At 40.6% G+C, this 27,050-nt stretch overlaps 1 protein-coding gene across 3 annotated transcripts in view; it reads left to right on the top strand.

Annotated features, from left to right (window-relative positions):
- Positions 1–27,050, top strand: part of ICE1 (interactor of little elongation complex ELL subunit 1) — a 61,606-nt gene that overhangs the window by 11,899 nt on the left and 22,657 nt on the right. For 2 of the 3 annotated variants that reach the window (XR_012901813.1, XM_075921506.1), the window contains exons 6-16: positions 1,192–1,268; positions 2,568–2,605; positions 4,810–4,892; positions 5,212–5,251; positions 5,342–5,401; positions 9,110–9,199; positions 9,302–9,358; positions 11,254–11,624; positions 12,503–17,485; positions 18,554–18,722; positions 24,918–25,078. Coding sequence is in view for 2 of the 3 variants with exons in the window: in XM_075921506.1 (XP_075777621.1) it covers positions 1,192–1,268; positions 2,568–2,605; positions 4,810–4,892; positions 5,212–5,251; positions 5,342–5,401; positions 9,110–9,199; positions 9,302–9,358; positions 11,254–11,624; positions 12,503–17,485; positions 18,554–18,722; positions 24,918–25,078 (6,129 nt within the window). In the remaining variant the exon portion in view is untranslated. Of the gene's footprint in view, positions 1–1,191; positions 1,269–2,567; positions 2,606–4,809; positions 4,893–5,211; positions 5,252–5,341; positions 5,402–9,109; positions 9,200–9,301; positions 9,359–11,253; positions 11,625–12,502; positions 17,486–18,553; positions 18,723–19,805; positions 19,941–24,917; positions 25,079–27,050 lie in introns of those variants that run through there. The other variant, XM_075921507.1, reaches the window with a different exon arrangement.

Below are 27,050 nucleotides of genomic sequence, written 5' to 3'. Positions count from 1 at the left end.
TGCACATGGTACATAAATACTTTGCTGTGCCAGCTATAAGACTGTCATGGGAATTTGAAGTGACAGTTTAAACAAGAGGTAGGCAGCACTATCTCCTGCAAATGTAAACAAACTTGGTTGAGCAATTGGCTGCACTAAAAGTAGGACTGAATAGAGTGTAGTCTCTAAGGCTACATCTACACTGCAGGCTTTTTGTGCAAGAACAACTGTTCTTGCGCAAAAATTTGCGGAGCATCTACAAAGCACGTGCATTCTTGCACAAGTAAATTTACAGTCAGACATTGGATCAGAGGGCTTCTTGCTCAAGGGTTATTCCTCTCCCCACAAGGGATAAGCCCTCTTGCGCAAGAGGGCAGTGTGGACAGGCAACGGGTTTCTTGCTCAAGAAACCTCTATGGCTAAAATGGCCATCAGAGCTTTCTTGCACAAGAGAGTGTCAACATGGCCATGGATGCGCAAGAAACTTGCAGTGTAGACATAGCCTAAAGTTTTCCTCAATTTTATTTTTGAATGCAGTTATTTTTGTACATAATTCTACAATTGTAAGGTACAGTTTCACAAGAGCGAGCACTACACACTTGTATGATGTGAATTGGAAAGTACTATTTCTTTTTTTTGACAATGCAAATATTTGTAATAAAAAATAGTGAGCACTGTAAACTTTGTAATTCAAGCTGTAGAAAATACACAAACTATTTACATAAATGGCATTTTATTTACTGCAGGATTGAGATTAATAACTATTCATTTTTAATCATGATTAATTTTAATAGCTTGACAGCCTGGGTTGAGTGGTGGTGGGGGGGGGGGGGAGGAATATCATGAGCGTTAGTTGACAAAACCCAGTTCTTCAGATGAGCTGAATGTCAGCAAGGGTTAAGAGGTGCTGGTACCTGTTCAGCAAGGGCAGAATGTTCCATCGATAGTATTTGCACTCCCCAATTTAACATTGATTTTTTTTTTTTTGGTCTAGTTAGCTGCTGGAAACACAGACAAATACAGCTATTGTAGCTTGTACCCTAGAGAACAGGAATCTTAGGGGAAACACTTCCTTTTCTAGTCTTCCAATTTCCCGGGTAGTGTATGTTCCTTGATTGCTGTCCATTTATATACTGTATAACAGGCAAAACTATGCCAACCTGAAGTTTTTTGTTTACTATATGGACAATGTTTTATTATTGTTTTCTTTAGAGTTCTCTCAAGATTTATCAGCAGACTCATCTGGAATATGCTCGGGTGAAAGAAGAAATTGCTAGAAATGATGCTGTGTGAGTCATTCTTTTCTAAAAACTTATTCTTGTACATTCTTCTTATGGAAATGCACAAATACTTTACTCTTAGTACATTGTTATCTGTTGGCCTCCGCTTTGAGAAGGTGAGCAAGCTGTTTTTATTCTAGTTATCAGTCATAATTAAATGTAACAATGTGAAGAAAACTTTGAGAGGTATGATCTGGTTAAAGAAGGCATTAGAAGACTAGGTTTTGATCTGTTCATTTTGGGAAGTCACTAAAGTCAGAATTTTTGCAAATTGGGGCACCAAAATTTAAGCACTTACTGCCGTATCTAGGTTCTCAAATACTCAGTCAGAGGCTGTGGGACTTAAGAGTTACTAAGGGTTTTTTCCCCCCCTTTTCAGGGACCTCTCTTAATTTAGCAGCATTTCAAACCTTGTTAAGGTTTCACCACATTTTAGGGTGGAGGTCTCAAAATTGTGGGGTGTGCTCCCCTTTGGGTGGTGGAGGAATGTTTGGGGAGCTGTGATGGAGCCTGGGCTAGCCCCCAAAGGGAGCGCCATCCAGTCCTGCTTTGGCTCCAGATCCTAGGCATGTCTCCGCTTTCAGTCCCTTCTCCAGCTGTGGCTCTAGCCCTTGGTCCCCATCTGCGACTCTGCTCTTGGCTCCCAGACCCACCCTTAGCTTTGGCCCTGGCCTCTGCCCATGGTTCCCAGCCTGGCTGCGACTGTGGCTCTAACCTTGCTGGCAGTGCGTTTTTTGGTTTTTTTTTTTTTAAAAAGGTGCTGGTACTCTTTAAGGCCCAGCCGACTGTCGGCCATTTTCATTATAGAGGTACTGGTACACTCTGTTCTTTCCAGGTAAGCTATGTGTGGAGGTGCTGGTACTGCATACTGGGCAGTACCATCACAAAAAAAGCACTGCTTACTGGTATTTGGACCTGGGGGCACAAAGTAAAATGCTTGGGGATGACTGTTTTATTGTATCAAATATCATTTGTTTTATAGATGGGGCTGCTAAAGCCAGACAAGTTAGGCCCAAATATTGAAATGGTTGCTTCTGGTAAAGTATCTAAATCCACATTTGGCTATGTAAATTAGTGGCCTGACTTCTCACTTCCCTTTTCCCCCTGCCATCGAGTATCTCTCAGAAACAGGCCCCGGTTTAAATCCTTAACTTTAGGCACCCATATTAAAAGATTTTGGTTTAAATAATGTATGAAGTGCTGTGTAGTTTATACACATAAATGGATTTGTATTTCAGCTGGGATCTTATGTAGCATGGAGAGATCTAAACATAAAATAAGTTTTTATTCTGTTATTTTTATGATCAGGAAGAAGAAACTGGAAGCCAAAGTGAAAAAACTGGAAGGTAATTGTCACTTTTGCAGTCAGTTTACGATATTAACAGTTCACTTAATCATTCTTAAACCTTCATTAAGACAAAGTTAAAATTAAGCATTTAACATATTACAGAACTTATTCAGGATCAGGTTAATTTTTAAAGAATTTGGCTAAAATTCTGGGTTGATGGTTGGAGAGTGTGCCTTCTTTGACTAGAATACTAAGGGTAGCCTGATTATTAAAACGTCTGTGCTTCGTTTGGAGTTTTCAATTGTGTGTCTTGGTATGAAATAATTTTCATTACAAGGCCAGTTCATATTTTACTGTATCATAATTCTGTAGGAGTACCATTTTTTTCAATTATGTGCAATATTCCAACTGCTAAAAATAAAAAAATTCATTGTTTTAAAATGTATACCCATTTACTAAAGTATCAGATAAGTGTGTCAGAGGATTCTGTGGGAAGCCAGCATTTTGTCATAAAATGAATCTCATAAATAACTTTCTCACAAACTAATCAGATTCCTGGACACAGTCATGACAGGTACACATAGATTCCCCTTTCCCTGCAAGTACTCCATGAGAGTGCAACCTTAGTGGCAAAAATGTGAGTGATATTAAATGAAGTCTATCCAGTAACTTATAACATTTTCTTGGTTTTGTGAAAATTGAAGATATCTTCTAGAGACCCACTAATCTAGATGAGCCTTTTTTGTCCAAATCCTTCTCTCATCTTTTCATGTGGATTGTTATCAACAACTTTTAAGGCATGTCTACACTGGGCAGTTATTTCAAAATTACAGGGTGAGCATCCATACCACCAAGCCCGCTGTTTCAAAATAATAATTCCTGCTTGTGAAGAGGAATAAGCTTATTTTGAAATAGTTATTTTGGGAGTTATTATTTTGAAATAACCTGGTAGTTTAGACCTAGCCTAAGACATTAAACATTTGTTCCAGCTTACTCCTGGGTCAACGTCCCAAATTTGATTAAACGTCTAGATAGAGCTGCCTTGTACTCAGACTGCTTAATAAAATGTTTGACTTCTAAACATGGAAACTATGGGATCTTCATATTACTCACATTATTACCCATGTTGTTGTATTATTTCAAATCACAGCCCTGGAATGGCTATCCAATTGAGTAACAGATTTGAGAGGATTTTTAGTGGCATTTTTGACATTTAGAGGGATTCACTGTTACTATCAAAAAGAGCTGGGAGGAGGAGGAGATAATGGTGTGTTTGAGCAATTTTGCCAATATTCAGCAAGGAAGGAACAAATTTTAGAAGTATTATAGAGAAAAAACTGGTCTGGAGGGAAAGAAAAAGAATGGAGTTGAAGATGGCCTCCAGTTTAGACCTGGGCAACATGGAGGATATATTAATGCCAGTCTTAATGGAGAAGTAAAGTAGGAAAAGGGTTTAGGAAGAAAGGTTATAGCCTCTGTTTTGCCCATATTTATTGGAGATGCTATAGAGCTGAAATATCTGAAGGGTTATAAAGTTGAGAATGAGCCATAATGCAAACATCTATAGTGGAGAAGAGGTTCCAGATGATGATTTACAAAATGCAGAAATTAGACTATAACGCTAGAATTTACAGTAGGGATGTATAATTAATAAATGATTACAGTCAATATCTTTGGTTTCAGCTCTTACAATTTTGGTAAGTCACTTAATAAAAAAACCCAACTCTACAGGTCAGTGTTTGAGTACAAAGACCATTGGTGCCAATGCTGCAAGAAGACCATATTCAGTCTTGGTGCAAGTGAGCATGACTCCCATAGAAGTAAAAGGAACTTGCATTTTATGTGCTAGGACTGAATTTGACCTTTGCAACATTAATACATTTTTAATTTAACTTCTAATTCCCTAGCTGCTTCATTAAATGCGATAATTAGGGCATGTGAAAAATATCACTCAGCTTGGACCCACCTTTTCTATCTGGAAGGTATGGGGTTGTATTTAAATACTGAAAGGATAGTTCATTTTGTGCTGCTTTGGTGTTGTCTTATTGTAACTATAAATATGCATCTGGTCTGTTCTTCTCCTGGTAAAATACTTCGGAAGTAATCGTGCAAACATCAATCCCACATAAACTTGCAAAATTTAGCAAACCAAAAATGCAGGATTTCCATGGTATTTATTCTACGTTTATATTGGTTTTAGATACTTTGACGTGTTCCTTAGTAGTCTCATGCCTATGGATCTTTTTTTTTATTTAAATAAAGAGGCAGCAACAAAGCATACGCAAGACTTCAAACAGTTGAAGACTGAAAAGAAAGTTCTTGAAAAGGAGCTAAAGAAGGCACAGGTAGTAATTGGCAACTTTTGGGTCTGTGTGAATTTTTCTGAAGTATTTCGTTTTTAAAAAAAAGTAGATACAATAACTGCAGACATGAATTTCTCAGCCTAAGATATTCATGTGTTTACTACTAACATCTTGAACTTGCTTGAGGATATTGAGTTACAACATTTAGTATTTTTATTGCAGTTTCAAACTCTACACATAATTTATAAATTAGTGTGCTTGAAATAAATACTGACCAAAAATCACTGGTCTTTTTAGTGTAAATACTGTAAAATACGTATGTATTGCATAACAGTTTAACACAGTTATTAATGTTAAACAGAAAAAACGTGATGACCTTCCCAAAGAGAAATGCAAAAAGGGTGAGTATCCAGTATGTTTGCTTTCAGATACATAGTTGTATTTAAACCCTTTTTTTCAGTATGTTACTAAACTATATACTTTCTTTTCAGTGTTGAAACATGCAGAGACCCAGAGTACAAGAGAAGATCCAATAGTAAACATAGACAAAGGTACATTTCTGTTAATTTATTTTGCACTGAAAAAAATCTATTTGAAATGTACTATAATTCTGCAGGAATATATTTCACTGTCTTGAAAGCAGCATTTTTAACAGTGCAGATGACTGAAAATAAATTTGTAATGAATATATATTAATAGAGCAGAATTAATTGACATTAGAAATGAAAATTAGTTCACTGGTCTGATGGAATATACACCATTATAGTTGATATCCAATTGTTCACTTCCATTACTTCATGCTAAGAAGTCTCTGATATTTTAAATTATAATCACTTTTTTAAAATAATTTTTCATGTGCAAACACCAGTTAGAAATTGCACAAAATTCATCAAATAAATATACGCTATCCCTCCATCTCATCCGAGGGTTCCCAAACTTTTTGACACGGGGACCAGTAAATCTATTCATGAGCTTTTGGAGGCCCGGTAACATTCATTTGCATATTTGCATATTCAATAATCAAATGGCGAATATTCAGATAAGTTGTTTCTGGTCCTCCCACAGCCAGCGTTAGCAAAGCTTATGATACAGTCACCCACAATATTCTTGCCAGAAAGTTACGAGAATATGGATTGGATAACTGGACTGTAAAATGGATAGAAAGCTGGATAGATCAGGGTTTCCCAAACTTTTTACTTTAGTTGGAACCTGTTTTTTTTCAGTACTGTCTTTTGCAGCCCAAAAATATAAAAGCATATAAAAAAAATGAAAAATGAATAAATTTTCAGTGTTTCACCTGGCTGCATCCTCCACCCAGCCTGGGCCAGGGCTTGGAGGACCCAGCGCCACATGAACACTTCAGGAGGCGGGAGCAGGAGCAGATTGGGAGTAGGGTATCTGGCTAAGAGGGAGGATGCAAAGAAGGGTAGGTGCCAGGTGTCCGGTTTTGTACTGGACAGTCCGGTATTTGAAGGTTTTGTCTGGGAAAGAAATTACCAGACATATAAAATGCCTGGTATTTTCTAATTAGGTACATTTTATTATAATTAGGTGTATTAGTCCTTAGCTTCCTGGCTGGTAGATGTGCTCATGCTCTCTGTGTGTGTCTACCTGCCAGGCAGTTCGCAACTAATCCAGGGAGGGTATGTGAGGAGAGAAGGGGCAAAATGAAATCCCCGGTCAGACTCACTCGTCTGCCAGGGTCTGCATGAGCCCAGGTCAGTCCCGCTCCCCCCCCCCCCCCTTTCTCTTCCCGATCTCCCCCGTCCAGCCCTGCTTCCAGTTGCTGGTTCCCCCCACCCACCAATCTCCCTGGTCAGCCCCGCTCCCCTGACGATCCTCCCCAGCCCTGCTGACCTCATCGAGCCCTGCTTCCGGCAGCTGATTCTCCCATCCTCCTCCTCCTGATCTCCCCCGGCCAGCTCCCCCTCCCCCAGTGCAGCCCTGGTTCCACTGCCTGCCCTTTCCGATCGCCGCCACCGGACAGCCCCGCTGCCCTCAACCCTGCTTCTGTCACCCACCCGCCTGCCCACGTGCCCGGATCTCCACGGGAGAGCCCCACTTCCCCAGTCCTGCTTTCGCTGCTCGCATCTCCATGGGACACCCCCGCTACCCCCAGCCCTGCTTTCGTCGCCCGCCCGCCCACCCGGATCTCTGTGGGACAGCCCCACTGCCCCAAGCCCTGCTTTTGCCACCCGCCTGCCCGGATCTCTGTGGGACAACTCCGCCACTCCCGTCCCTGTTTTTGCCACCCGCCCGGATCTCCGCGGGAGAGCCCCACTGCTCCCAGCCCTGCTTTGGCCGCCTACCTACCTGCCCAGATCTCCACAGGCACAGCACCACTGTCCCCAGCACTGCTTCCCGGCGGCCGGTTCCTCCACTCCTCCTCCCAGTGCACCCCGCTCTGCTCCCCTCCTGGCAGCCATGCTGAGGCCCGGTATTTTTTTCCCACGGACCGATACTGGGCCGTGGCCCATAGTTTGGGAAACGCTGTGCTAGGCAGATTATCTCTTTTTCGGTGTCCTGGGTTCAGATCATGACGAGGAAAGTAAATGATTAAAAATAGGAATTTAATCTTTGTCACAAAATCTTTGCTATTGTTTATCAAACTGACAGCTACCTTCCCCAAGGAGGCCAAAGAGAATTACCTAAAAGAAGGAAATAAGGAATATTTCATCATAACTAATCACTTCTGTTTTATACCTTGCATGCAATTAACACATCTGCTGAATATTCAGTAGGCCCTTCTGCTCTTCATTTTTCTAATTCCAGATGGAAATAATTGAGCTAGCAAAGCAAACAGATAGTATGAGTACAGAGTCAGGACAATCTTCCAGGATGCAATTTAATCATTGAGGAGAGATTCCACACTGAATGTGAGGGTTGCCTGACTCGTTGCCCTTTTGCAACTCTTATATGCACTCTCACATTTGCTCTTTCGGGAAACCAATTCTTTTATTTTTTAAAAAACGGACAGAATTTTGTTGAACAGAAAAACAGAAGAATAAAAAGGAAACACTTTCCTCTTTTTAAATTTCTCATTTTAGAGTATTTATATATGACTTCAAGTACAATTCCCCACCACCACCACCCTTGCAAGTAGTCTGGCATGTTTCCTTGTTGGGTTTTGTAAACTAGTCAATTTGTATTTCACTTCATCCTTCTCTTTCTAATTTGGTGCCTGTTGGTAAAATGGATACTTACTTACATTCAGTTCCAGGAAGTGCCAGGGCTTTGCTATTATTAAGAAGCAGTTTGTTTTGGGCAATAGCACTATGTAGATATCTTTGAGAAGCACCTGCTTAAAGGACAGTTGGAGGACTGAACCAAAATAAATCTGATGAGATTCCACAAGGACAAATTCAGAGTTCTGCACTTAGGATGCTACAGGCTAGGGGCTGAGTGGCAGTTCTGCAGAAAGAGACCTGGGGATGGCAGTGGATGAGAAGCTGGATGAGTCAACAGTGTTCCCTTGTTGCCAAGAAGGTTAATTGCACATTGGTCTGCATTAGTAGAAGCATTGCCAGGAGATGGAAGGACACAATCATTCCTTCTGTTCTGCACTGGTGTGGCCACATCTGGAGTGTTGCATCCAGTTTTGGGCCACCCACTACAAAAAGGATGTGGACAAATTGGAGAGAGTCTAGCAGAAGGCAGTAAAAACGATTAGAGGCTGGGACAGATTACTTATTGAGGATAGGTTGAGGGAATTGGGTTTATTTAGTTTGCAGAAGAGAAGAATGAGGGGGAATTTGATAGCAGCTTTCAACTACCTGAAGGGGAGTTGCAAAGAGGATGGAGCTAAAGTGTTTTCAGTGGTGGCAGATGACAGAACCAGGATGGTATCAAGTTGCAGTGGTGGGAGGTCTAGGTTGGATATTAGGAAAAACTTTTTCACTCGGGAGGTGGTGAAGCACTGGAATGGGTTACCTAGGGAGGTGGTGGAATCTCCATCCTTAGAGCTTTTTAAGATCATGCTTGATAAAGCAGTGGTTGGGATGATTTATTTGGGGTCAGTCCAGCTTTGAACAGGGGGTTGGACGTGATAACCTCCTGAGGTCTTTTTCAACCCTAATATTCTCTGATTCTATTTTTTTCCTCAGATAAAATGGTTGCTTTACTTTTTTTTAAGCCTGTAGTTAATATATATTGCTAGATATTAGTATTCTCTATTTTACTGTGTTCATATGCTTAGAATAAAAGTGATATGGTATTCACAAACTTAAGCTATTTAATTGATAAGTATTTATTTTTAACAGGAAAAATAAAACTGTTGCTGGAGGAACTCTGGATGTGCATTGACAGCACAACAGGAAAAAAACAGAGCCCAGAACATGATTACATCTTCGGTGAGAGAGAGAACACAAAGATTTTGGAATGCTGTTGAAAGTATCTTTTTTTTTTTTTTCCCTCATGAAGAACAAAATATAGTAATTATTTTTTCTCAACAGCTTCTATTCATGGTCACTCAAGGACGCCAGAGGAAACAGGCAAGTTATTTACAGAAGGTATGTTGCAATAGAATTTTGATGTTTTTTCTATTTAAAAATAAATGGACTTATTCAGGCTAAATACTATTGTATTTTCTCAAAACATTACACATTTTCTATTCTAAAAATGTTATGCTGAATCTTAAATACTCGCTGAATATTAAGCAAGTATCTCTGTGGTTAAAATATCAATCAAAGGTACTACAAATTCATCTGAAAAAGTGGGTTGTACCCATGAAAGCTCATGATACCATCTACATGTGTTTTTTATTAGTCTTTAAGGTGCTGCTAGACAAGAGCTACTCAACTTTAGAAGTCCTGGGGGCCATAATGATACTTATAGCAAATGCCGAGGGCCGCAACTTAAGTGTGGTTGCATATACATGCAAATATATATGCAAATAGCTTCTTTCACACTGAAGGACAGGAATACAAATCATTTCCCACAATGCCCCTATGCTCCCGGCGCCTCCTCCCTAGGGGCAAGAAACGCCAACACCCTGTTCCTGTCTGTTCCAGCCAGCCCGTCTGCTTATGTCTTTCAGTGCTCAATCTGCCTGGGAGATATCTCGCTGTTGTTCTCAGTGGAGACCATGTTCAAAGAATCCCACCCATGGGCTGTGTGTCTAGTCCCGTGTAAATCCAAAGTGCACCACAGGCTGCGGGCCACATGTTGAGTAACCCTGTGCTAGACTATTGTTTTTTAAGCTTTTCCAGTTACAGACTAACTCAGTTGCTGCTCTGAAGGTACTACAGGGTAGCAGGCAGACATTGCTCTGTCTTAGTGCCATAGGTGGTAAACTGAGGGGTGGTCCTGCTTGCTCTGCCCCACGTGACCTGTATATGCAGGCATAATGGCATATAGCAATGCAGGTGGACATGCTATTTAAAAATTCTCATCTCGTGCACAAGATGTTGCACTACAAGCGGGAGCTGTGTGTACAAAACATTGCTAAGGAACCACAAATACTGTGATTTATGTAACTTTTCCATTTGTTATGCTATATTAGGGTTTTGGCTCCTTAGCGATGGCCACCTCAATGTGAAATGAGTACTTTAATGTTAGTTATTTTATTGTTTTGCATAAATCTTTCATTTGACCTCTTGATGGAGAGATCCGTCTTTGCTTTTTTTGTACAGTGCCTAGCACAATGGTGTCTGTGGGCACTGATATTATGAAATAATAAATTAAAACATTGCTTTGTGTGTCAGTTAAGTTTGGGTCAATGCTTAACATCACACACAGTCTAGAAAGGAAGGAAGTGAAAAGTTAAGGCAACCAGTAGTTTTCCATCCAAAGAGACATTTCACCACTGGAATAATGCCATAGACCACTGTAATTTTGTGAATGCACAGTAATTTTGCCCAAGTAGAGGGCTTTGCCCTCTTTTCTAAATTACACTGTCTTCCCTTTCCCTCCCTCTCCAGAAGTGTTCAAATTTCCATCCCCTCTGCATACTTTTTCTCTGTAGAATCTTGGGTCTGTATCAGTAAAGACACTATACTACACACATTGTCCTAATTTAAAACAATGAAAATTACAAGATGCTACTTGTGAGTAGAAATAGATGTGAAATTCAACAAGATGTAGTTCTAGTGCACATATGAAAATGGATAGTGTTAAAATTGTTGACACTTGAATTTTGGCTTTTCCTCATTCGAATCCTTAGCTATGTCCTTAATTTTCCTAGTAACTTTTTGACATAATGTATAATTATATTTGAGAATATATAAAAGTCTGTATTTTAATCATAGTCCATGAAAAATATTTTTGAAAATGAATCTCCTTGATGGCACCAAATGAAAACATTTAGAAAATCATGATCAATATATGTTGAATCACACAGTATTATTAACTTGATAAAGCAGAATGAAAAAATGGAAACCTGTTATTTTTTTCCTGTCTTTTCTAGAAGCACCTACCTCCCGAAAATCTAGGAAATCTGGCAGCAAAATGATTCGCTCTCATTCTTCACCAGAAATCCTTAAAAAGCAAAATTCTTTAACAGCTTTGCAGATAGAAGTAGACAAGAAGCCTTCTGGAAGTGATCACTTTGAGAGCAAGACCACTGAAGAAGGTCTGCAGGACTATTATGGTAACAGTGCTTTTTATGAGGACAAAACTATAGAGGTGGTCGTACAGACAGACTTAACGGACAGTAGTTCAGAGTCCTCTGATCAGGAACAAGAAGAGCTTGGTGAAAACTTGCTTGATATATTGAACTGGGTCAGGCCTCTCCCTCCTCTTCTATCTCCATTACGTTTTTCACCACTGGCTACGCAGGTGAGTTACAGTAAGACTGTCTGAATTGGCAATAACTCAGCTTCTCTAGTGTCACAAAAATAATTAAAGGGGTTTGAGAGGCTTGTCTAAAGTATCAGTGTTTGTTTTCAATCACTTTCCAGGGTCTTGGTCACAATGTTTAGATCCAAATTTTAAGTTCACTTTTGATGAGTTTTTAATTACACTGAATTTTGTGGAGAGAGAGACAATCTCCTGTAATGTGTTAAGTGTGCATGACTAAAATCATGGCATGATGAACAAAAAATATACTGTACAATATACATTACAATCAGAATATAAGTAGTGACTCAGAAGTCACCTCCACACTCATTAAAGTTCTGTGTATCCAATATTTCTTATGGACTTGGAAGGTTTTTAGTTTCTATAACTGCTTCATTAGGCACCGTTGCCTGTTGCAAAAAGGATGCCATCAGAAATCTGACTGAGAGCAAAACTGTCAAACATGAATGCCTAGAGACGTACTTAGGTTCTTAAAATCAATTCTTAACTTGAAGCCTCAAGCATTGAAAATTTGGCCCAGTAATTCAAGCCTCCTTGTTTTACTTGCTGCCTTTCCCCCTGCCTTTCATTATTCCAAAGTTTTCACTAGTTAGTATCTTAGAGTGAAGGTAGACACAGAAACTGAATTGTTCTTTTGCCATACTTTTCTCTATGCCATTATTAGGAAACCTCGATAGAGAGGCATATAATTCTGCTGTCTAAGGCATACCTGTTTAAATGCTAAAGTTGCGTAAGTTTCCAGTGCTTGTCAGTGCATTCACTTAAAAATGTAATATCCATAGAATTATACCGAATTTGAAAAAAAACCCAAAACCCATAGTTTGAAAAAACTCTCCTTTTGTATCTTTTAATTATAGGATACTCTGTTTGGAGAGTTGACTGATTCCAGTGATGAAGAAATTGATTATAATGCTCATCTTGTGGAAAGCATGTTAGGAGAAGGAAAAGTAGAATCTCAGAATAATTGTAGCTTCGTCAGTATGAATGAGAGCAGTGACGATGAGAAACCACATGAACCTCATGGTAGAGAGATCTCAACTAAATTGAGAGAGAATGAAGAGATACCAAATTGTATAGACACTTTCACAGCAAAATTAAGAGATGAGGAGAAAGATGCTGAAGCAAAGCAAACTGAGCTGACTGTTTCAAGTATAAACACACTGGCCAATGAAGAACATTCGGAAGAGGTTTCTGAGAATATAGGCTCTGCAGAGACAGACCTAACAGTGAAGGTAGCAACACCTAAACTGGAAGCCATCAATGAGAAGGAAGTCCATACTGATCACATACAAATACAGGATAAAACCTCTTCAATGGAGTGTATGTCATCCAACTTCCAATACTTGCAAGAAAAATCTAGCGAGCTAGTACAGACAGAGAAGACTTTATTTAATAATTTAAGTACTACAGCTATTTCTCAAAATTTGAACGAAATGTCTAGTGAATTAATGGAAGCAGAGGAAACTGAATTGCCTGAAAAAGTAAAAACACCAAAACCAGAATCCACTCTCAGGGGTGGTGATCACTTGCAAATCGGGGAACCCATCCTTACACCTGAAAGTGTGTTGGTAACGCCTGAGAATTTTGAGGAAGTGATGGGGAATGAAGAAATGGAAAATGAATCCAGTGACCTACAAACAAAATCTAATGTAGTAAATAAAACGCTCTGTGAAGAAGAGCACATGGAAAAGGTAACCACAGAGGAGAGAACAATAGCTACAGTAAACACAAAAGGATTCTGTATAGAGACGAGAAATACACTACATCATAATGAAGAGGAAGATGCAAGATCTGGTTTCAGAAATTCTAAACACTTTTCTGGAGCAGAGCAAGATAATGAATTGTCATGCCAGTATAATGGTGAGAGAACACTTACTCAGCCTGAAATAGATACTGAAGCTAAAGATAAAGCCACTAAATCACAATGCTCTGAAAAAGAAGTAAGCAATGAAGAGACACTGGATAAACAACTTGAGCATATAACACAACATGGAGCAAATGAAAATGGACTGGGAAACAATGCTTTTAGACATGACTCATTTGTACTTGCCACTGAAAGAAGCAGTGATTCATTATATGTGGATGGGGAAAACCACATTGCAGATGTATGCAGAACTGTTTGCTCAGTGTCTGCAGAAGATGGAGATGGAGAACAGCACAGAACTGGAAAACAGTGTGTTGAGGTCATCATAACTCAGCCTGAACAAAGTATTTTCACTGGTAGGTTAGTAGATGGGAAAGACTTTCTAGAAACAAGTACCTTTGCTAAATCACGCCATGTCATGGAAGTTGGAGAATTACAAGAGCCAAAGGAGGAAAAGTATTTGCATGCTAACCTAGATAATGAACAAAAAGATGCTAATAAACTATTGCAAAAGAAAACAGAATTTGAAACTACCCTTATGTCACCAAACCCAGCATTTGGTATTGAAGGACAAAATGATCCACTAGAACTTGAGGAAATAGTTGCCAGAGAACATGTCACAGAAAGAGCTAGTGAAATGAGGCAGGCCAAAAATACATATATTTCATCTGAGAACAGTTCTTCTGAATGTAAAACCTCCATTAGAGTATTTGAACCTCAGGAGACTGAAATGGAAATAGACCACTTGGAACTTAGAGAGAGAAGCAGTGGGCCATTGGAAATTGAAAAAATGGATAATATGAAATCTGTCATAACAGAAAGTGAACAGTCCTCTTGTGCACAGTTGTTGCAACCTGTGGTTTCATGTTCAATACCTGAAAGTTCTCAGTGCGATGAAATAAAAGAGAAAATAAATGACAAACCGTGTGAGAGAGTGATGATTCAGAACTGTCACAAGTCACTTGATCTGAAAGAGAATGGAGTGGAGGAAGTAGAGATGAGAACCCAGATTTCAGATGTCTCAGACCAGGCTCTGTCAGAAAAAGATGCTATTGAAAAACCAGCTTTACCTATGGAAGATGTCTTGAAGACTGGAAGTATAGATACTAAAGAAATAAACTCGCCTGTCACAGCAACACTTGTTTTGGAGACTACAACTTTCAACTCTCAGGTGCGTGATGAACCTTTCAAACAGAATTGCCAAGTATTTAACACTAGCAGGGAAGAAGATTCTAGTATAGCACTTAGGACTGCTTCATCCCTAACTAGAAAAAATGAAAAATATAATCATGTTATCCAAAGTGTGCCTAATTACTCCCTAGAAAATTTGGTGAAGGGCAAGACTATCCACAATGAGAGAGAAAAGATCAAGCAGCTTGATTGTCCCAATGACAAATATGAAAATAAAAATAGAGCAGAAACTGAAAAAGAAAAGGAGCAGCCAAATGCCAAAGAATCACAAAAAACAATGGTAGATACACAGATCTTAGGTATGAGTTCTGTGGACAGTGGTACACATGTAGAAAAGGAAGCTAGTCTAGTTTCTGAAGAAGCAGAATGTAGAACATGTAACCTGAAGGAAATTAGCACAACTCTTTCTGAAATAAAAGACACTTCACCTCACATAGTGGAGTCCTTTTGCTCTTTTGAAAGTCAGGTGAGACCTACAGAACATAGACTTGATGGAACAACAAAGAACAGAGACAAAGAACTGAACTTTAAGCTACATGGGGAGAAAAATGAAAATACATCTTCTAAAAGTACTTCTGAGGTTCCAGAGGAGACAGATGAATCTGAAGAGGAATACTTTCCTTTTAGAAAGGTCAAGTATATAAAAGAGCATGAACGTTTTTTAGTCTGCAATGAGAACTCAAGAATTTTCAGGACTGATCTAGAAGATGTGCCAGCATTGCACCCAACTGTTGAAGAAAATAATGACAAAATGTATGAAATCCCTCCTTCGGTGTACTCAGATGCACTAGCAGATATGGCAGCACCTTGTATAACTAATCAGTCTCCAAGCATTATGAAGGAGCCGTCAAGTTTAACAGAAGAGATTTCTAAATCTGAACTTTTCTCAACACCTGAAACTGTATTTCATAATGATGAAAATGAGACAGCTGCTGAAAGCAGAGAAAATTCCAAAACAATTGAGTCAGCATCTGATAATGAGAATAGCTTGATAAAAATACAAGAATCGTCTACACTTGCTGAAGTTTCAGAAAAGCTCCCAACAAAACAGACTACTCCAGAAATTAATTTATCACCAAAGCAGATGTTAGCCAAGTGTCCAGAAATCTACAAACATGTTATTAAAAATGGTAAATTAGACACCAGTGAGTCAGGCAATTTCTTACAAATAAATGGTGATGAAAAACTTGCATCAAATATGGAACAAAGTGTGTCATGTGATGCTGGCATAGAAGTGTCTGCAGCACATACAGTGTTTAATGAAGAATTAAATGATAAACAAAAAGAAACTTGTGTTGCTTTTGCCTCAGCAGATAACACAGATATTATTCAAAATGGCTGTCAGTCTGATTTTGGTGGCAGTCACAGTGATGTTTTTCTTAATGAGACAGATTTTCAGAGAAAAAGTAGAAAGAATTCTGTCAGAAGTGATCAGCATCGAATCCTATCTGATGAAATGTCTGACCCTAGACCAGTCAGTCAAACCTCTGAATCACCAAAAACAATATTTGAGAAAACACACATTGTGGACTCAGAGCCCTCTGTAGATTTTGTATCTAAAAATAACAATACTTCAAAAAGCCACGAACCATCTGATGCCTTAAATGTTTCAGCCAAGACCTCAACCCAGGCATACCAGGACAGGCTAACACAGAAATTACCTCCAGGTAAAGGAACAACAAAAATTCTGCAGGCCCAATTAAACCAGCCAGTTCTAGCCAATGCTGATACTTCTACACCAACCAAACGTTCCCCTGAGATCATCAATAAAATTAGACAAGAGGTGGGTCCACCTTTACCTCCCCTGCTCCCACCTCTGATAGCTACTCCTCCAAGAACTCGACGTCCTGTTTCCCCAATAATGTCTTCATCTAGCCAATCTTCTCTGCCATCTCCTCTTGATGGTTTGATTTCTCCTTTAAGAGTAACTCCAGTTCCTCCACTAATGTCTCCTTTGTCAGATGCTCCAAAGTACAAATCTCCCCCTATCTTTTCCACTCCATCTCCTTCAGAGACAACAGTAGGTCAAAGAATCCTGTCCTCACCTTTGCAGTTCTGTGCTGCCACACCAAAGCATGCACTTCCTGTACCAGGAAGACTTCCTCCGTCTGCAGCTGGTAGTGCTGCTTTAGATGTTCCTCAGCAGAACTCTGTGAAAATATTGGACACTATGTATCCAGAGCTATCAGCAAGAGCAAGAACGCTTAATATTCTCCGAGGTAACATTCAGCCCAACAGGCATGCTCCTTCAGAATACAAGAATGTACCAGGGCCACTGAGTCAGTTCAGTGGGTTTCAAGCAATTTCTTCTACAGCTACTGCTTTTGTTAAAACAGGGAGTAATTCAGAATCTCACAGTAGTAAAGATCAAAAAGATGCAGGGGGTCAGAGTCATGTTGGAAAAAGGATATTATCAACCTCTATGCCAAGAAGTGCAAAGAGGTTGAGGCTAGATAGTGAATCATCGCATTTGGAGACCAAAGAAGATGTTGCAGACGAAGTTACAGGAGACTTCAGTATTGAAGTACAGAGTGTTGCAAGTAAAACTGTCTTACTCAACAACTGTGAAATTAAGCAATTAGCAAACACCTGTAATTCAGAATTGCCTTCATCAGTAGACAGTATAATTGATCCTGTGACTTTGGCATTGAAGAAAATTACTGAATCCTGTATTGACTTGTTACCTGTTATTCGGAGTCATATATTTGTGGGAAATATTTCGAAGGTCCCGGTAATGACTGATGTAGAGAAAGAAGTTGTTTATGAATTCAGTATCACGAACAAGGTATGTAGTGTAATTCTGAATTTTGTTTTAATAATCACCTTTGTCCAAATGGAGAGAATATAAATCTGAAAAGTTTAGACTAAATTAGCAGACTGGCCAATTGTAATGCAGATATGTATACTACCAAAATGGAAAGATTAGAAGGCACCTTCTAAAACCATAGAAATTTAAACCAAGAAAACATAAAGACAAGTTAAGTGCGTTTATCTTGTAGCTTTTGACATTCACAATGTTTTATTTGGTATCCAGATACAAAACCATGAGTAAATTAGTTTTGTTTTATTTATCTCACCTTAGCATTGTTAGATGAGGTCTGCAAACTTTTATTGTGGTTGCTAACATAGCTAATTATGGATTAGTGAATTTTCCTTCTCTACAGGACTATGGTCCCCTTAAGTTACTATCGTTTATGTTGGGGGAAAGGCATTTCCTTATTCCTCGTTCACTCCATCTGAGAATTATGATACCATCCATTTAAGAATCCTGAAGTATAGGGGAAGGGGAGAGCAGGTATGGGACAGACACCTTTGATTGAATCTTTCACAAAGGCACGCTATAGTCCTTGTGAGAGCATAAGTTGGCTGGCATGATGGGCCATAGCAAAAGGCTGCAAACTTTTGAAGTAATAATCTTGTGTTAATTAAAGTAGCCCAAAATTTGCCTACCCAAATTTTCATTGTTCATCAGTGTTTCTCCATGATCTTATGTGCCAGTCTTATTTCTTAAGTTGTTATAGGTCTGTGATATCTCATAACTTGAACACATTTATTTTCATTTTATTTAAAGGAGGACAATGGAAAGCCACACTGTGCTTTATAGTTTATTATACTTTTTGGTAGGTCTTGTCCTCATCTTGGTTACTTCTATTTTTTATCTTTTTAAAATGGTTGTAAGTATCACCATGCAACCTTTTAGTACAATTACAAAGAGCATGATAATTCTTTCAAGGGCAGTCTCACAACCGTGTTCACTCAGCATACACTAAGAGTAATACTTTAATCTTGTGAAGCCCTGTCAGCTGTACTGTGGATAATGAATGTTAGTAAAAATTGCTGTTGTGTGTTGTAGCATTTAGCAGACCCACTGCTGCATGCTATTCTCGATGAACTGAAGATTCAGAAGATGTCCTTGAACCATAATTTCACTCAAGCTCTCTGTAGAGTATACATAGGAATCTGTCGGCAGTTTGGAGATTTGGAAAGAGCCCGCCTGTTCTGCTACAGTTTACTTAAGGAAGGTATGGTGTCATATAGGCATTTTGTGTTTGTATGTTTTTTTTCTTTCTAGGTTGTTTTCATCACCTTTTATAGGCATTTATCTTAAATTCCAATGAAAGCTGTCTAAGTAAACAGTGCCAAAATGCACTGTGGTTCTAAAAATGTGAAGGTGAATTAAAAAAATTAAAATTGTCTTAATTGATTTTTTTAATGTTGAACCTTGATTTTTCAGTGTTGAGAAATGCAAAGAGTAAACAGTGTGCAAATAACACAGTTATTTAAATCCTTTTAATACAGAAATATAACAAATGATTTCTTTGCTTAACTTTCTCTTTTAAACATTATTAGAATCTCTGTCCTACTTGGTACATTTATCTCATCAGAATCACTAAGGGGACTCACTGAGAATCTTCATCTTGTTCTCTGGGGAGCACGAGGATTTTCTTACCCAGCAGCCTATTTTTGCATTGACTTTCCTCCTGCAATCTTGTCTGAGTGTCAAGAAACTTTTTGCTCATCTTCACTTGTCCTATTGAGAACAAACATAGCACTTGCTTGCATGTTGCAGCTGAGATATTTCAGCATAACTTACTGGTAAATCAGAAGGATCATGAAGTTAATATTCACAAGTATCTGATCCCTTCCATCCATATGTGCATGTACAGGTTGAACCTCTCTAGTCCAGAACACTCTGGTCCAGAAACATCTGTCATCCGGAATGATTTTAGTTAGCTGGATGTCCACTTTTCATGCAGGTGGCCAGGTTTCCCACAGTCCCATAAAATTTGTTTACATCCACCAGTACTATATCTTAGTGTTGGTAATGTTGCTAAACAATATTGACCTCTCGTGGTCTGGAAAATTCTCTGGTTCGGAACCAGTCGGGTCCCGAGGGTGCAGGATAAAGAGGTTCAACCTGTGTTTCTTTGCTTCTTCATGACAAAGGACATTATAGTTAAAATTCTTCATATATGATTTAGCAGCATTTATGTTCATGCATAATGTCTTTAACGTATGAAGAAATTATTCATTAACAGTATATAGTACACTGTTAAGACAAGGTCACGTTCAGCATGTTCTATTGATACCAAGCTCTTCTTCAGGTGATTGTGCCTATTCAATGAGCAGACTCTGTATGGACATCTGGTGTGCAAGAGTGGACATTTTTGGCCATCATACTAAGTCACTGGTATGACAGATTAAAGAGGAGTTCCCAGTATCAACTTCCTCCACTGACTGTAAGATGGGAGTTTATTCATTTTCTAGCTATATTAGGTGTTTATCTGCTGCCTGCCCACCTTCTTTTCCTTGGGTTGCACAGTGGGAGTCAGGGAAAGTGTGTCTAGAGAGGATTTCATGACAGGTATTAAAAAAAAAAATGTGGCCCTCATAAATGTAACCCCTCCTGTTCTATTTGCCTAGTACAGTGGTCTCCAACCTTTTTACACCCAAGATCACTTTTTAAATGACAGACCAAGCCAAGATCTACCACCCCGCCCCTTCCTTGAAGCCCCGCTCCTTCCTTGAAGCCCCGCCCTCTCTATTCTTCTCCTCCTCTCCATCACTTGCTATCCCCAATCCTTATACTACTGCTTTTTTTTTTTTTTTATTCTTCTGTAGGAAGAGGTTTTTCCAACATTTGGCCTGTCTACACAGGACCAAATGTCAGAAAAAAAAACCCCTTCTTTTGGAAGCCACCTTATTCCTTGTGGAAAGAGGAATATAGGGGTGACCAAAAGAGCCTGTTTGCTCTTCCACTAAAAAAGCGGAAGAACAAACACAACCCTGGATGCAGAAGAGTTTTTCTGGGATATCTCCAGAATCCTGAAAAACTCCTGCAGTCTAGCTGGACCCTTGCTGTGTTGAGACAGGATGTGTAGGCTCTGGGGTGGGAAGGAGGGATTTGGGTGTGGGAAGGGGTGAGAGGTGCAAGCTCCGGTAGGAAATCTGGATGCAGGAGGAGGTGGAGAAGGGGACACTGGCTCGGGGAGGGGGCTCCAGGCTGGGCAGTGTTGGGATTCTAAGCAAGCCACAGGCTTGCGGATGTGAGGGTGCAGGAATTTGGGTTGGGGTATGTGAGGGGCTTAAGGCATGAGGTTCCAGTGTTTGATAGGCTCAGATCTAGGGTCTGGGAAAGGGGGAGTGCAGGAGTGGTTGTGGCCAGATGGGGGCTTGGCCCCAACTGGGGGTTTGTTGGCCAGGCTTCATTTTTAAATAGAATACTATGTTAAACACAACAAGTTTCTGCATTGTCTTTATTTATGAGAATGGCAGGGAACCTGCCTTGAGTCAGGTGTCACTGACACATAGAAAAGTCATTTGGGAGCAGGGGCACAGTACTGGGGAGGAGTGCTAGTGGGTTCTGGAGCAGGGAACAGGGTACCAGTGGGGGCAGGGGAGAGGGGGCAGGGTGCCAGGACAGGTTTCTGCAGCAGGGGACAGGGAGCTGGGGGGAACAGGTTTCTGCAGAGGGGAGCAGGGGGACAGGTTTCTGTAGTAGGAGACAGGGTGCCAGAAGGAACTGGTTTCTGCAGGGGGGGCAGGTTTCTGCAGCAGGGCCGGGGGGACAAGGGAGAGGGAACAGGGGGCCAGGAGGGCGGGGGACATGTTTGGGGAAGAGGAGAGGGAACAAGGTTGGGGGCAGGGAATTCCCTACACCAGCCACGGAGGGAAGCCTCCGACCCGCGCTCCCTCCGGACTGACCGCAGGGCAGCGGGGCTGGAGTGAAGAAAAGTGGCTGTCCGGCCAGCTGGCCATGGTGCTCAGCCAGGGTGCCACAAAGCTCCACGTGGGCAGGCGCAGAGGGGAAGCTGCCCAATCAGCTGGAGCGCGGTTCAGCCTCCTTTGGGCTGAATGCCACAGCCAGCTGGCTAGCCAGCTTCTCCTCTGCGCCAGCCCAGGGAGGCTGCGCCTAGCTCCAGCTGTGAAAGCCACAGTCAGCTGGCTGGGGTGTTTCAGCCCTCCCAACCTCCCAGCTCCCACCATTGCTCGCAGCTACTCACCTGTGTTGTTGCTTAGTGAGTAGCTGCTCCTCAAATGAGGAAATCTAATGTAAATGTACTGCGCAGGCTCGCAGTTCAGAGAGGGCTCAAGAGCTACTCTTAGAGCCCCTGAGATCTACCAGTAGCTCACGATCTACTGGTTGGTGACCACAGGCCTAGTATGAGGTTATTCAACATAGGGGAAACTTCTTACTTTTTTACACAACTCTAGAAGACTAGGCCTGAGCCTCCTTTGTGCTCTGCATTGAGAGAGTTTGTGAGCGTGCACACGCACCTCAGGCCAGACCCACTCAGACAAACCACCATGAAGAGGCTTTCTTCTGTAAAGAACAAAGAACAAGATTACAGTTCAGCAGCCTCCTCTTTGTTTGCAGTTTGCATGCTGCTTCCAGCTCAGTCCCTGTTGAGACCCTGCTGGGGGCAAAGGGTACATCGTACAACACAACCCCCCTTACAAACATGTTTTAACTCCCACAGCAACTAAGCCCCACGAATATCAAATCCATGTTCTCCCTTTGTGTCACTTAAACTTCTCTCAGGGTGCTCTGAGCTTTTCGATCCTACCTGTAAAGAACACAAATCAAGATGACAGTTCAACAGTCTTTCCTCTCTGAATGCAGCATATGTGCTGCTTCCAGCTCAGCCCTGCTGAGACCCTGCTGGGGGCAGAGGGTACATCCTGGCAGGAACCAGGAAGTTCTCTTGACATGTCATAGTTTGTAGTCCACAGTTGTAGTTCCCAGGGTTGCTGCTAAAGCACACTAGACCTTGGGCTACACCATTCCCCCACTTATTGAAAGAGTGACCTTATCCCTTTTCTTAGTCAAGAAATCTCTCAGTTAAATATTACATCCTACCCCCCTATATTATATATATTTCCAAGAACATCCTGCTGCACATCCCACAGCAGCTGTGGTCAAACCCCTCAGTCTTTACTCTTCTTTCATCAGGCAGCCCTCTGTTATAACTTGAGCCAGACGAGTGCCCTGCGCTGTCTTGTTGAGCGCCACACAGCTGGTGGTGTTATCTTTAGGCACCTCTTTGATCTGATCCCACTCTGTCTGCCCTTCTCCATTCCAATTAGGTTAGTTCAGAGTCTCTTCAGTTTGGTTGGCTTCCTCCATTGTCTCCATGGTCTGGTCAGGCTCTTCCAAGTCAGAATATTGAGAGTCTAAGTCAAAATGGTCTGAGTCTAGATATGGTGACTTGTTGCAGTGTAACCCTGGCTTCCCTTCATTGCACTGCCCATGTCCCAGGTAGAGACTCTATAGATGGACCAGGTGCCTATATAAGGAACACCCTTCCTGACACACATACCCCCACCATGTGTCCCTCCATCTCAGGTTTTTTTTCCTTCAGCATCCATTGCCCTGTTGAACATCCTGGAGCGTATAGACATACTCCAGAAAACTTTCATCATCCTCTCTCTTTTGGACTGGTCCCATGTGGACATAAATATAATTATCTGAGGAGAGATCCAAACTTAAATCCGTGCAGGAAGGACCTGGTGAAGTCGGGTTTCTTGGATTTTAAGGTGTACTTGCCAGCTAGCTTCTAGATGAAGGTGATTAATTACCAGTCCTGCTCTCCAAATATGACTATTTTTATCTGAGTTTGTACACAGACTCTCAAAGGAATAAGACAACACTTACGATATGAGGTTTAAGGAACTCTGCTAATCACAGAGAAAGTTGAGAGGTAACATGGTTACTAGGCATATATACTTGTACATGGGAAAATATCTGATAATAGGAGCACAGGGGTTCAGTCTTGCTATCAAAGGTATAACAAGATTAATTGGCTGGCAGTTGAACTGTGAAATAAGATACAGTTTTGCAAGATTGAGAGTGATTTACAATTGGAACAGCTTACCAGAGGCTAGTGATGGGAATCACCTTCACTTAGTCTTTAAGGTGATGTTAGATCTCATTCTAAATCAGGGGTGTGCAATCATTTTTGAACGGGTTGCAGGCTGCCACAGAAGGGGCAGGGCCTTTAAATAGCAGGAGTTGAAAGGACTCATGCCTCCCCTGCATCTCCCAGGCATCACAATAGTGGGGGGCAGGAGCTGCAAGCCCTTTCAGTTCCTGCTATTTAAAGGGTTCATTGCTCCTGGCCTTGCTTGCTAGCACGTTGCCTGGGATGCGGAGATGCTAGAGCCCTGTCAACTGCTTCTATTTAAAAGGCTCACTCCTTTCCCAGGGCTGTTGCCTGGGAACCGCAGGGAAGGCATGAGTCATTTAACTAGAAGCAGTTGAAAGGGTTTGGGAGTCCCTGGCTAGCATTGGGCCAGGTGCTGCAAGCTCTTTCAGTTGCCTCTATTTAAAGGGCTTGTGCCTGCTGGATGGCTGCTAGGCAATGCAGCTTCCTGGCAGGCGCCACTCCTTTAAATAGAATCAGTTAAAAGGGCTTGCAGCTGCCAGTGCTGCTAGCTCATTGCAAGGGAGCTGGGACGTGTGAGCCATTTTAACTGCTCTATTTAAAGGGCTCATGCATTCCCTGCAGCTGCCAGGCAACATGCTAGGGGGCAGGGCCTGAAACTGCCACGCGGGCCGAATCAAAGCCTTAGGTGGGCCAGATCTACCCCACTGCGAGGCTTTTGCCCACCCCTTCTGTAAAGGATAAGTGTTAATCCAGTTCATGGGAGAAATTGTGACCTGAGTGTGTGGGGGTCAGATCGGATGTTTGTGGTGTTGACCACTTCAGTAACGCAGGAATTAGGGGGTCATGCAACATAATTAATAGGCAGCCAGTTTAAAACAAACCTAAGGACATATTTTTTCCATACAATGTCAGGGGATTTTCTGAACACCAGACACCTTACTTGGTTCAAAAATAAAATCCCACACAAGGGAAAATAATGTAAGTATCAATTATACAAAATAAAATTAAATATTTTTTTTTCAAATCTCATAATCTTGGGTGTAACTTTAATTTGCCAAAATAATTAATGTAAATTACACTACCAGTTCCTATAATTCCTGTTTGAAAGATGAATGATTTTGAAGATGTTATGTATATGCGAAGAATAATCTTCTGAAAATGATTTTAGTAAAGTAGCTCAAACTTTTTAAAAAGTGTGCTAATCTATCTTATGTACCTGTTTTATGTGCTGCAAAAATTAGATAAAATGCCTGTAAGGTGCTACCATTCATAATCTGAGTATTCAGAAGTTTCTCATTTTTAATTTGTCCTTTCTCTTCTCTCTTCTAGACTTCCCAGAATCTGCCAAATTAATTTTGTTTATCACAAGTGTGTGGATTGATATATTCTCCTTCCAAGGTGTGATTAACAAAGCCATGCAATTAATTGTCAGACAACGTGCAAGAGGAGAGGTGCTGACCTGTCTGAGTGCATATCTCAGTTGGGAAAAGGTAACTTGCACTTTTACTGTTTGGGCAGGCCCCCATGTCTGCACTGAGTTCTATGAAAGATCAAAGTCTAATTATACAGCTACAAATCCCCCACATCATTTGTTGAATTTTTCACCTAATACTGCTGTTTTTTCTGGCTTTTACTACTGTCAGGTGTCATTTTGTTAAAACCTGGATGAAACATATGTCTCTTTTTTTCTTTCTAAACCTGTTCTCTTTTAAAACTTTGCCTGCAAGTCCATTAACTTGTCCCTGACTTTCCTGTTTTAACTCTGATTTTATAAAATCTCCCCCCCATCTTAACTCTTAACATCTCTTTCATATGTGACCCCATAGCCACGTTCTTTGCTGCATCCTGAAACTTGTCACCCATTCCATACCTCTCCCACCATATATCTCTATAGAAATAAAAGCCATTGTCGTCCTCCCCATCCTGCGATTATTTTTCTGGGGTGACCTATAAGAAGTAATACAGCCATCTAACTCTTGCTGTTAAAATCTTTGTAACACATCATCACTTATATTCATATACAGTATGTTTCATATCTAATGTAACTATAGAATGTTTTTTTGGTGCATAAAACTACTACATTTCATTAACTATATCCCATTTGACATACTAAAATGAGTTACCTCCATTATAAGCTCTTAAATCTGTTTACATCTTCATAAAGGTTTTGCTTACAGACAAGCTGTGCTGCTTTTATACTGTTGTATTTAAAGGTATAACCTTTGTGTGCTGGTGACTTATTCCTGCTTTGAGATAAGGATACTCACACTAACTGCTAGTCTTATTCATTCCATATCTGAAGTTGTAGGAGTCTATGCAGTGCTGGAGGATCATGATTCAAGCATGCTGCTGATGTGTGAAGGGCCAGTAGTTACGATTGTATACTAGAAATTTTTATCTTTTTCCCTTTAAAAAATCCCAACAAACCTTAGGAAATTATTTTTTAAAAAATCTTTCTTTAAAATATAGAATACAGGTCCAGTACTCAGAAATTTTAAAATGGTAGATTACAGTTTCCTTTGCAACCTTAATTTTGCCTCTTTGTATGTTTGCATTATGATGCAGTCTTTAATTACATGATCACACATTTTTTCCCCAGTAGAATACCTTTCTCATTCAGTGCACTGATTGGACATGGAAGAGGGTAGAGTTAAGCTTACAAGGGCAATTTTAAAAATGGTGTTTTGACTCTAAGAGCTTCTGAATTGCTATTCATAGGATTTGACACCTCTGGTATTGAGCTTCTGAACTGTCTTGAAAAGCAGTAAATGTGGGAGGAGGTGAGATCTTGCATGAAGATGACATCATTGAACTGTTCTATGTAAGGGAGTGCACCCTCTCCATGAGCTTTTTGCTTTGTCACTGCTGCAAATGGGGAATAGAACTAGCTCTGTTTTGCCCTCAAGACGAGACCCTAGCCTTGTATATTATATTGCAAATAGTGTAGTATAGTTTAATTAATTGTAGAATAGTCATAGCCTTCCGCTGGGTGTGGGCCCCTTACTGAGATGGTGTTGCACGTTGAGCCCCTTAAAGCCTGCTAGAGATGTACCTCTTGCCCACAATTGTTCCAGAATCTGAGACCCATATCCAGTCCTTACTATATGGATGAGAAAAGGCCCTCTCTGCTATGTGATGTTCAGCTTGCTCTGCCTCCATTCTCTGGACCATGGTGAGATGATGTGGGTGCAACCTTATCTTTTGCCTTTCAGTGCCTAGAGCCTGATATTCTACTGGGTCTATTATTGGTACTGAATGAGAAGAAATTGTGCAAAAATCCTCTTGTATAGTTCAAGAGAGATCCCTCTGCTATGGATTCAGCATCACCTTCTCCCAAGGTCTTGAGACCACAATTTTCTTGGGTCTTGACAGAGAGTGGATCCCTCAGATTGCACCATTGGCACAGAAAATTGTTAAGGACAGGAGAATTTTTTGAACAATTAGTGCAGACGACAGCCTTTA

This window comes from Pelodiscus sinensis, chromosome 2, assembly GCF_049634645.1.
Source record: "Pelodiscus sinensis isolate JC-2024 chromosome 2, ASM4963464v1, whole genome shotgun sequence".
In the NCBI taxonomy this organism is placed as follows: Eukaryota; Metazoa; Chordata; order Testudines; family Trionychidae; genus Pelodiscus; species Pelodiscus sinensis.
The sequence above is the reverse complement of the archived record's forward strand: the minus strand, read 5'-3'. Positions and strand labels throughout refer to the sequence as shown.